Source organism: Nicotiana attenuata, chromosome 6 (assembly GCF_001879085.1).
Source record: "Nicotiana attenuata strain UT chromosome 6, NIATTr2, whole genome shotgun sequence".
In the NCBI taxonomy this organism is placed as follows: Eukaryota; Viridiplantae; Streptophyta; class Magnoliopsida; order Solanales; family Solanaceae; genus Nicotiana; species Nicotiana attenuata.
In genome coordinates, this window is record NC_031994.1 from 90,288,740 (window position 1) to 90,300,603 (window position 11,864).

At 34.1% G+C, this 11,864-nt stretch overlaps 1 protein-coding gene across 1 annotated transcript; it reads right to left on the reverse strand.

Annotated features, from left to right (window-relative positions):
- Window positions 2,923–9,143, reverse strand: LOC109227436. Its single transcript, XM_019392603.1, has 12 exons — window positions 8,230–9,143; window positions 7,221–7,423; window positions 6,932–7,129; window positions 6,327–6,398; window positions 5,736–5,831; window positions 5,356–5,435; window positions 5,119–5,194; window positions 4,813–5,023; window positions 4,342–4,538; window positions 4,047–4,146; window positions 3,885–3,974; window positions 2,923–3,773 (listed from the first exon to the last, which is right to left on the reverse strand). Exons 1-12 carry the CDS (start codon window positions 8,747–8,749, stop codon window positions 3,028–3,030), a joined length of 2,589 nt encoding a protein of 862 aa, XP_019248148.1. The 5' UTR covers window positions 8,750–9,143; the 3' UTR covers window positions 2,923–3,027.

Genomic DNA, 11,864 nt, shown 5'->3' on the forward strand with positions numbered 1-11,864 from the left:
CAGCATATGAAACTGAATTTGCTGAGGAGAATTTCTTCTTAGGCTTGAAATCTGAGGGATATCCATGGAGCTTTTAGCATGTCTCCCTAGTGTGACCTTTGAAATTACAGTAGTCACAGTATAGCTGATTTTTTCTCTGTTTAAAGTTGTTGTTAGAGTATAGACTCCCTTATTACTGAATAAAGCTGGATTAGAATTCAGAGGACCAGGAGGATATGAACCAGTTTTGTTAGTGAATTGAGCTTGATTGGGATGACCTTTGTTGGTGAATAGAGCAGTTCCTTCATGAACTTCAGATACATTACAGCTTGTTTGGATGGTTGTTTTATATCGTTTCATAATGTATCGTATCGTATTGTATTGTACTATACTGTATCGTTTGATGAATACAATGTTTGGATGGATTGTATCGTTTTACCGTTATTTCATGTTATCACGCACCAGTAATATGATGAATAAGTTTGCAATATTATAAAGAAAAATTATGATACAGTATAAAAAAGGTAGGGTAAATGATAAAATAAAATTATTTAATAATAATGAAGGGTGAAATTGAGAGAAAAGGACAAGGTAACGACGCGACCACACCAAATCAGTCGTTACATAAAGTGGCACATTTCATCGTTACGTAACGACGGATTTAACGATACGATACGATAAAATTTAAGTAACAATCAAAACAAATATTGTATTTAAAATATCAATACGATACAATACAATAGGTAACAACCATCCAAACAAGCTGTTAGTGGTATGATTAGCTAGAGATCTTTTACTTTCTTCTGAGATTATCATAGAGTAGGCTTTGTTTATGGAAGGAATAGGAGACATATTCAGAATTTGATTACTAGACTGTGCATACGACTCGTTCAGTCCCATTAAGAACTGCAGCATTCTCTGATATTCAAAGTGTTCCACATACCTTTTAGATTCTTCAAATCCACATCCAGGGCAAGGCATAAGTGCATCAAACTCAGCCCACAGTTCCTTTAGCTTTGCAAAATAAGAAGTAACTGACGAAATGCCCTGTGATAGGGTGGCAATTTGCTTGTGCAAGTACAGGACTCTCGAGCCATTTACCTTCTCAAAGCTTTCTCTGAGATCACTCCACACTTTGTGAGCACTTGTGGTATATACCATTCCACTCAACAATTCAGTGCTTATAGAGTTCATTATCCACGAAAGTATTATAGCATTACACTTCTCCCACAATTCATGAAGAGAAACATCAAATTTCTCCTTAGAATACCTTCCATCTACAAAACCTAGTTTCCTAGCAAACTAACACGCATAGAACTACTCCATAAAGCATAGTTTTCATATCCAGTTAGCTTAATTGAGATTAAGGAGCTACCTGGAGTATCAGAAGGTTGAAGAAATAACGGATGATGTTGATCTATGACTGCAGTACCAACACGAGTTGGATCTGTTTCTGGAATTGAAGCACCAGATCGAAATTGACTCGCATTAGCAGAAATATCCTCAACTCCTGTGCCTGTACTAGTACCATCAGTTCCGACCGCCATTGATGACCAGAAACTAGAGCTTCGACTAGTGAACAACAAATGCCTAATTGCTCAACGATGATTCACTCACAACTCAAGGTGAATCGAAGCAATTGCATGTACGAAACGAAGACCTAGAACCAGAAATCACTTAGAATGATCTGCTTAAATTGATCGTCTCCATACGCTCTGATACCATGTTGTGTTTTAGAACCTACAGTTGATTAAGAAAGTAGAAACGAGAGGAGGAGAAGAAGAAGAAGAAGAAGAAGAAGAAGAAGAAGAAGAAGAAGAAGAAGAAGAAGAAGAAGATAAGCTTCTGCAGAGAATCAACTCACGTTCTGATTTATTAGAAAAAAAATAGACTGTGTACAATATTCGTATATACACATGAGTATCTACAACTCACTAACCTCCACTATCTCCTTTATTAACTTAGCTGGTGATAGTTGTCACCTACTAACAAACTTATCTAACTAACTGATTTTAACTACCTAAGCTATTAACAGTCTATAGTAGTATCCTCTACTATATACTTCAACATCATTCAACTTTGTGTCATTACGCAAAAGTCACATTTCTTCGTTTTGTTACGTAAAAATCATTCAACTTTGTGTTTATTACCCAAAAGTCACGTTTCTTTCTTTTGTTACATAAAAATTATTTTACTTTGCTCTATTTATCACAAAAGTCACATTGGCCATATTTTATAATACTTTTACTTGAAAAGTCGATTATGTCCTTGACATTATAAATCCTCTTATTTATGTAATACCTTCTATATTATATTCTATATAATATATTTACCTGGGTATCTTACTTATAATTAAAATAACTTATATTATTTTATTTATTATTGTTATAATATATCCATAAATTTAATTTTTCCATGGCACTCAATTTGTTTAATCATATTCAAACATGAACATATTTAAAATATAAAAATGATAAAAAATATTCATTTTTAATATTTATTTAAAATAATAAAAACAAATTAAAAGTTTCAAAGAATGTGGTGTTCACGGTAATGTTACTGACAAATTTAATAATTCTACTTATATATCTTTTAAAAAAATATATAATGTACGAATATATTATAAAAATAATAAATAAAATAATTTTAAGTTATTTCAATTATAAGTAAAATACCTAGGTAAAAGTATATTGTATATCATATAATATAGAAGGTATTACATAAGTGGGAGGATTTATTATGTCAACGGCATAATAGACTTTTCAGGTGAAAGATTTGTAAGTGATTATTGTGATAACTAGAGCATAGTAAAATGACTTTTGTATAACAAAAGAAAGAAAAATGAGTTTTGAGTAATGAACACAAAATTGAATGACCACTCATGAAATTTACTCGTAAGCGGTGATTATTTTTTCTTGTAATATCTACCAAACATTGAACAACTTATGCAAAATTTTATGCTGGGGTTGTATATGTTAAAACAGTAAACCAAACTGACAGCTTAGTGTTATTGTTATATGAAACAACTCTAGCCTCCCTTTACTAGAACTATGATTGAATGTTGAAATACACAGTATAAGATTCATCTCTAAAGCTAAGTAATGGTGCTAAAACAAAGTTTCTCATAGCCCCTTTTGCCACAAAAGTAATAGGATGATACTGTGTAATCCCATTTCCCAACTTAAAACTTGCTGCTTGTTTGAATTCAGAATCTAAGGACTCTGAATTGCAGTTAAGTTTGACACTTGAAATGTCTTTGTAGTCCACACCACTATAGATGTAGCAACCATTTTGTGCATCAGATTCTAACGAAACTGTCCCGTCCTTATCGTCCAATCCAGCAACCAAACGGAACAAAGAACCGTCGCCATCTGAGGACTGTGTGATATCGAGACTTTGCTCCTGCCCTTGATGAGTTATGAACATTCCCGGGAAATCAAAGGGCTCTAACATGACTAGTTTCCCGACAAAATCTTGTGGTTCGGAAAGGTTGACAGATTCTTTGTCAGCTGAGATGAGTCTGAAGGTAGCACTGACAGCAGAATCTGTTCCGGCTTCAGGGTACATCTCCATTTGAACCGAGTGATTCGTGCTTGTCAGAGCGAATGTTGCGTTATCGGATTCTTGTGTGAGAGATATTAAATGAGAATTATAGTCAGCTGGAACTGGAGTTATCAAATCTGAAAGTGAAGTGGCTGACTTTGTTTCGATGTCCCAATCACCGCTAGAATGGCCAGCAAGAAGGTATGGACCATAAAGAATTGCTTGTATCGATGCATATTCTGGCCGGTCATCTGAAGCACCATATACAAGAATTCATCAGCAGCTATACTACATGATCCCTTAGCTTTTGTGAATAGAGCATACATCATCGATAAGACAAAGAAACGTCTTAATTTTACTACCTTTAATGGCTTCTGTCCTAAGACTCATGGGCAGCTCGAGGGTGATTATGTCACCTGAGCCCCAACTCCGGGTTAACGTTAGGAAGTTACCTGCGTTAAAAAGTCAGAAAATTATAGAAAGGGCATAATCTAGGTGAAAACTTGACATGATAAAGTTCCGACCTGGTGGGGGTAGAGACAAATCCTCTCCGTTCAGTGATGCTTTTGCACTAGTTGAATCTGTCCAACTTGGTATTCTCAGATTCAGTGTAGACGATGCACTCTGAACGAAACAAAGGTATTATACCGAGTGCAATAAAGGTAAAGGGTTAATGGGAACTTTGCAGAAAACACAATATTATACCGAGTGCAATAAAGTTCGCAACTAATAAGAGAGTCAATCTGAGGTACTATTTCCAAATAAAGTTCTCAACTAATGGAAAGATATCAAAGGGACAAAATAAATTAGAGCGCATACCCCCTTTGAGGAGACTGTAATTGTCACTCGAAGGCGATTATCCCACGAAACAACAGGCTCTACACTCTGACTCACCAAAACTTGCCCCGACTTCCAATCAAGAGAGCTAGATATATACTGGATAATGTAAAGGCCAGGAGGATTCGATTTCTCTTCAAAAAATATAGAATCTCCCAATTTGGAGAATGATTCAATTCCTACACAGGACAAAAAGAAAAACTACAAATTAAATATGTGTCCTGGTTTTATTAGTTATAGATCTCCGAGGTAAAACTGGAGTGTCGAAATTTGACATTAGCATGTGAAGTAGCAGATATAAGAAGAATTTGTACTGCCACATTGTAAGAGATGCAAACCAAAAACGAGAGGAAGTTTTAGCAAGGAATTTGAGATGTTTTTGAGAACTTAAAGAAGACGTGTTCTTTGCCAGAGAAGCGGGTGAAAAATTGGAGAGGATATTGATTCCAACACCTGTCCCATAGCAACACCAAAAATCATTAAACGGTGATCCCCATCCATGGTAGCTCCGAGCCTTAGAACCACCACGATGAAGCGGAAGCATATAGATCATCACTCCAGGATCTCTTCCCCTTTGGATGCTGAGTATGCCATTTGTTAATGCGCGCTCGTAATAATCAGCATATGCCATTTCTTTGGTCCATCTGAACAGGTGGCGCGAAACCTACAAAAGTTTCACATTTATGCATGAATAAACACATAAGGTACTATATCCTCTCTTCGCCTAGGAGCGAAAATGAAACAACTTCATGCGCACACCTTCAGCATATTATAGGTAGTACAGGATTCCTCATTCTCCGTATTTAGTGTGCTCGCCAACCGCTTTGGATCAGACCTGCTCAGGTTGGTATAGAAGAGAAGGGGAGAAACCAAGAATGTTAAATGAAGTGAGCAAAAGAAAGGAGCACATTATGCATTAACTTTGTGCATAATATGCTTAATTAACAAATAATAGAACTGATTTATCAACAATGAGATTTCTTAGACTGTATTTACCAAAATTCATTGACTGATGTCCCTCCAGTTGCATAGCTGTGGGAAGAATTGACGATATCCATGAAGAACATCCCAATTTCCTGCCGAAAAATAAGAGTTAACAAACACAATAAAATATACTCGCATTGTATTATATTGTCTTTATCCTACATCCAACACTAGACAGAGAGCTAAGGAGAAATAAGAGAGAAGAAAACGATTGGTCAAGGACAAGGTGGTTTACTGATGCAACATTGTCTTTTCTTCTTCCATTTGCTGTTATATCAATAACTCAGTTAATCAATTGTAAATTTCCAGCCGGGAGCTGTAAATTTGTAGTGTCTAGTACCCAATAACCAAAAACTCCTAAACCGAGAGTAACCAAAAGCAAAATAGTTTACCTTGTAAAGCGGATCACCAGTAATCTCATAACGCAGTTGAGATCCAATTACAATTGGGATGTGCGTATTTGCATGAAAACCTGATATATCATCAGCCTAAAGGAAGAAAAACAAAAAAGACATCAAGCAATACAGTTAATGTTGGTCACACAAGCAACTATAGTAATCATGGATCATATATAATCAGCCTAAACCAAAAGGAAAACAGACATTACCCGATTAAAAGCCATATATAGTTACATAAGCAACTACGGCGATTTAGTTACATAAGCCATAAAGAAGTATAAATCTCAAGGCAAGCAGCCAAAAACCCAGTTTGTACTAAAACCCAGACGTACTACTTTGACCTTTACGTTTGATACTCCACTATAACATACAAAAGCATGACTGATTTTGAACTTTTACGACAAGACAAGTCAAATGACTTTCCCAATAACGAATTTGATTCGTACTATATCTTGTGACAATGAGGTGCTCCAATTAAAGTCAAGGCACCAATTAGTTGATCAAAAGAAAGTAATCGAGAACAGATACCAGTCGATAATTAGTCTGTTACAATGGATGAGAATTTGTAGAGAACTGCATTTATACCTTGATAGCTAAGCGCCCTAAAAAGCATGGTTTGTCAAAAAGGTGAGCCAACAATAAGTGCTTTGAGTCTCCCTGCAATAGCATTTATAGGAGGACAAAAAACAGGATTAATCAAAAATAATAGTTGTAAGAGACAAGACAGATAATACACAACGACAATATATGAATATCTGGTCGGAAAAGCTGCATTTTGCCAAAATAGCTTATATGAAATTATGCAATTTTTACCTGATTTACTAAAGTACAATATATAACAATGAAGGTTGGTCGAAATGAGCTGAGGGTCTAACAGAAATAGCCTCTGCATAAGGTAGGGGTACGGCTGCGTACTAACTACCCTTCCAAGACCCCACTTGTGGTAATACACTGGGTTTTTTGTTGTTGTTGTCGTTGTTGTGGTTGTTGAATGTTGGTCGGAATCACGAAATAACAGTGCAAAGGCAGAAAATGCAGATTCAAGCCTCTAAATGGTGAAATCTACCACAATTTTTATCAAAGTTCACTGCACTCAATAAGTATTTGATTTATCTGTTGACAATAAATTAGTGAACTGAAACTATTATGATAGGAAAGGTTAGACTGTGTACTGGGCAAATTATACGCACCGTTACTCTGTACAGCCTATAAAGAACATCATTCATGCCGCCAGTTTCTTCATTTAATGAATCCCAATGCCTTTCAATGGTGTATTTCGAAATCACAGTTTGCACCCGATTGTAGAAGTAATCAACCATCCACGTAGTCATTCTCAAAGCTTGATCATTGCCCGCTAAAGTATACTGATCCAAAAGACCTGCCAATATCTGTCAAAAGACCAATTTGAGTAAAACCACTCATTTAAGAGCAAAAAATATGTAGATAAGCGACAGTAATCGAATCCAAAAGCACATCCACCTTGTGAATCGTATAATATGGAGCCCAAACTGGTTCTATAGCTTCAAAGCGGTCAAATAGCTCCGATGGAAAGGCAGAAAGATACCCTGTACCCATTTTTTCTTGGCAAGCAGATAGTGCAGAAACAATAGCCGACATTTTCTCTTCAAGACTGTCGTTGTGGGTGCTAGCCCACATCTGTGCCGTGGCACTAAGGTAATGACCTAAAAGTTACAAAAACAATATCAGTTAGAATATAATATACCTTGGATATAAGAAATAAACTTGACGAAGCAAAATGATACGAGTTCGTATAAAAATGATCAAAAAGGTACATATTCTGAAACATAACAAATAGTTGTTTCTCAAAGTAACATTAGGATACCTATCGAGTTTGATTCTTGAATCATGTAACAAAGATTATAACAGATTATACATTCAGGAGATCAACAGAAAGCGGCCACAATAACAACTCATATTCTTGAAGTATTTAATGCATACAACAGCACAGATATGCAGCTTTAAACAGTAGGCAGTAAAATCAAATTGTTTGGAAAATTCTGTCCTAAGAGGCCATCTCAATTACATGAAAAGATATTTCGACTCTTCTTCTAATTCAACACGAAAATCACAAGTACTGCGAACAAACAAAATCCCATGCGTAAATATGCACATCATCAATTACAACACAACAACCACTACTACTACTATGCCTCAATCTCAAGCAAGTTGGGGTCGGATATATGAATCCTGACTGATCATGTCATTCCATTTATGATCAACGCACACCAATATTATATATAATGTAAAGTTTTCCTAAGCGAGCACGTCCCAATGACACATTTAGTATTGTGAGGATTTCATCATAAATTGACTAGTTTTATGCTGACTATCAACCTACTACAACCCTCGCTCCTTCATCCGGGCTTGGGATAGGCAATGTGAAAAAGCTCACAAAGGCGGAATTCAGATCATCTATTACAACAAATAAAAATAAGTCAAATGCTAAAAGATATAAAACATAACTAACCGACAAAATGACCGCGAAGCTCTCCATTTGGAGCCTCCCAACCTCCATATGGCTCACCAACAGTCTCAAGACCAGCTGTTTTCCTAAAACTCCAAACCAATCTATCAACATCTAACATCAACAAATACTCCAAATTAGTTTGTTGAGCAACTCCATACACTGAATTAGGCTCTAAACTCACATCATGAAGTGAAACTTCACTCAATAAACCATCAATTTCTTTCAATTCACCAGAATTCTTTATCTTTCTATACATCATGATCCAATTAAATTCATCCTCCTCCCTTAAAATCTTTCTAGGAAGTAAATTAGACCAAGCTGAATCATCAGTAGGACTCAAATGATAATGGCTAAAAATCTCATTTTTCAAGGTTTCATTATTTGAGGACAATAAATCATATCTAAAAGTGTGAGATGATAACTGATTAAAAGTGTTAGTACACTCCTTACTCAAAACACACACAAATAACATAGAAAAAATCAGCACTTTTAACAACTTGAAGAAGATTAAAGATTTCATCTTTTTCAATGATCCCTTATCAAGAATTCTAAAGAAATGGAAAAATTAAACCCCACCTAAAAAAATGTAAAATTTTCCAAGAAAGACTCAATCTTTCTTGAATAAAAGAGAAAAACACCAACCCCACCAATTTAACTCAATATAAAATGCTGACAATTGAGCTAACCAAATACCAGAGTCTTGTTGAAATCAAGAATGGTTTCTTTTATTTAAGAAAATTTATCTGCTAACAAAAACCAAATACTTTTGGTAGCTAATAAAAGCAAAAAACAACAGAATAGTGCAGGAATTAAATAAAACAAGAAAATGAGAACTCAGTGATAAAAATGACTAAACAACAAGTCTTGAAAAAAGGACTTCAAACTGAACTTTTCAAAGTTATTAAATACTACTACTAGTGAGAGAGCAACCAAAAGTCAAGTACCAGAAAAGTGCACAACCCCATAATTAAGAATCTTATCTGTTAAATAAAGCTTACTATACTATTTTAGCAATTATTAAAACAAGAAGACAAATGTCAGTAGTAGCAAATGGTTTCACTTTTACTAAAAATCAAATGTTCACATTTTTGAGTTATAGACTTGATTTCTGTAGGTAAACAATAGACACATGTAGTGGCGAAGCCAGAAATATTTTCAAGGGTGTTCAACTTGAAAGAAGTAGAAAAAAAATTCCGAGAAAGGGTATTCTAAAATCAATATTTTACTTATATACACAGTGTAATTTTTCGTAATTTTTCGACGACCACCCTTTTCTAAAGGTGGCTTCGCCCATGGACACATGGGTTTATAGGGATATAATCGTTGGTGTTTATAGCAAACCATATAGTTTACTATAGTTAAGTATAAAGTGAGCTAAAAAAAATATAATAATTAACCACGTTAAGTGATCGATAATATTTTATGTAAAGACACATTTTATATATTCATTAGATTGGTCCTAGAAATTCATGAATAGAACTATAATAGGCCAAATACATAAGAAGGCACCTAAACTTGGCGGTTTTTGTGTATAATTAACTTTAAAAGAGGTGACAAAATTTTAATACATTTTATGCCTATTATTTGACTAGTATAGTATAAGATATCGGTTTAATTTGTATTTGTATTATGTACAAAAAAGTTGTTAGGGATAATCTTATGAAAATTTGATAGAATTTAAGCTTTATAAGGCTGAAAAAGAGAGAATTGTTATGATTTTTCTTTTCTGTTAGATAAAACTAGTATTGAGTGGAGCAGTAATAGGAGCCATATGTTTGTTGCGTGGGACTTTAGAATTCTTTCACACTTAAATAATACAAATAATACAATCAAACTTCTTTATAACAGTAAATAATTTATTTCGATATTTTTTTGAATGCTATAATAAAGTGTTGTTATATAGAATATATATACTAATGTAACATGAAAAAATATTTCAAAAAAAAAACTTAGCCGTTATAATAAAATATTATTATAAAAAAGTTTGACTGTTGTTACTTTTTTTATATTGCCTTATGATTTGTAAAGTTTAAAAGTGACTACTCATGATGTGTTCCAATTCCTAGTCAAATTCTCAACTCCCTTCCCCACTTGTCATTTAGGGAGTTTATCCTATTGCATAAATATCTTCAACATTCTTTTCTCGTTTCAATTATTTTCCATCTCATATTATCTGTCATGATCTTTAAAAATAAATGTCTTAAATTATTTGTCATTTTAATAGTTTAAGACAAAATTAATTTTTTTAAAATCATTTTAACCTTAATAGTAATTATTCATGAAGATAACACATAAATAAAATACGCGTTCAATGAAGAGAGATTATATCGTAATAAACATTTTAACATCTAGACATAAACAACAGAAACACGAATCTAATGTGAGTAACTATCTCAAACAAGTGTCATTGAGAAAAGAGAAACAAGAATGCAAAACTTAAACAACTTTTAGGGGTCGTTTGGTTGGAAAGATGTTATCCTAGGATTAATTATTCCCGAATTAGTTATACCATCTCTCCATGGAGATAAAAAAAATACCACAATCTCGTAATCCCGGGATTAATTATACAGCAATTTTCTCCCAACCAAACATGGGATAAACTCTTCTTAAATTTAGTCCCGGGATTAATTATTCCTTGTCCATCATACCAAGCGAGCCTTTAAGTATAAAATATGTCATATTAAGGGCTCGTTTGGTATGAGGGACAACGAATAATTAATCCCGGGACTAAATTTAAGAAAAGTTTATCCCATGTTTGGTTGGACGAAAATTGCGGTATAATTAATCCCGAAATTAATTATCCCGGGATTGTAGTATTTTTTTAGCTCTATGAAAAGGTGGAATAGCTAATTCCGGAATAACTAATCCCGAAATAATTAATATTGGAATAACATCTTTCCAACCAAACGACCCCTAAAGGTAATAATGTAGTATTTTACACATGTTTGCTTATGTGCAAAAGTATTCATTTACCTCTGACTACTGACTCACTACTTATAATAAAAAAAGGTTATAAGTTACACAAGTTGGTTATTCTCTGACTAAACACATCAAATCAATAAATTAAAAATTAATTTGATACTAAATTCGACTTCTGCCATTTAAATTTTGATGAAAATACAATTTTTATTTGGACATATGAAGACCAGAAAAAGAAGACGAGCAAAGAAAGTGTATATATGAATATAAACTTAACATTTTTTGTGCTTACCGTAATAAATTAAAATATGTTTATTTATTCACCAAATTTGTTATATCGATTTGCATTTTTAACCTTTTTCTTTTGCCTATAGTTGCATTATTAAAAATTATAACATATAATATCTGGCCTTATAATTGTGAGATACGAAACATTGGAGTCATAAGCATAAATAAATCAACAAGATAATAGATCATAAACATGTGATATATAATTTTTATAGAAGCTAATGACGTATGCCGCTCATGCTCTCGGCGCACGATAGTTAACGTGCGCTGCTTGATGTTTTCATGGCGAATGGCAGAGGAAAAGGGATGTGGACGGGGTCGAGGAAGGCCCAAGAAGATTCCCATAGCTATCTATGGTAGCTCTGTGGGAGTTTGAATTCAAGCTGAGGAAAACTTGCAGGACAAAGAAGTTACACCAGAGGCAATAC

Bases quoted from the DNA above. Each gene is read 5' to 3' on its own strand.
- LOC109227436 (XM_019392603.1), bottom strand. From the start codon at position 8,749: ATGAAATCTTTAATCTTCTTCAAGTTGTTAAAAGTGCTGATTTTTTCT. The intron at 5,436-5,735 runs GTAAACTATTTT...ATTTTTCGGCAG, and splicing joins CTGGTGATCCGCTTTACAAG to GAAATTGGGATGTTCTTCAT. The intron at 4,539-4,812 runs GTGTTGGAATCA...TGTCCTGTGTAG, and splicing joins TTGGTGTTGCTATGGGACAG to GAATTGAATCATTCTCCAAA.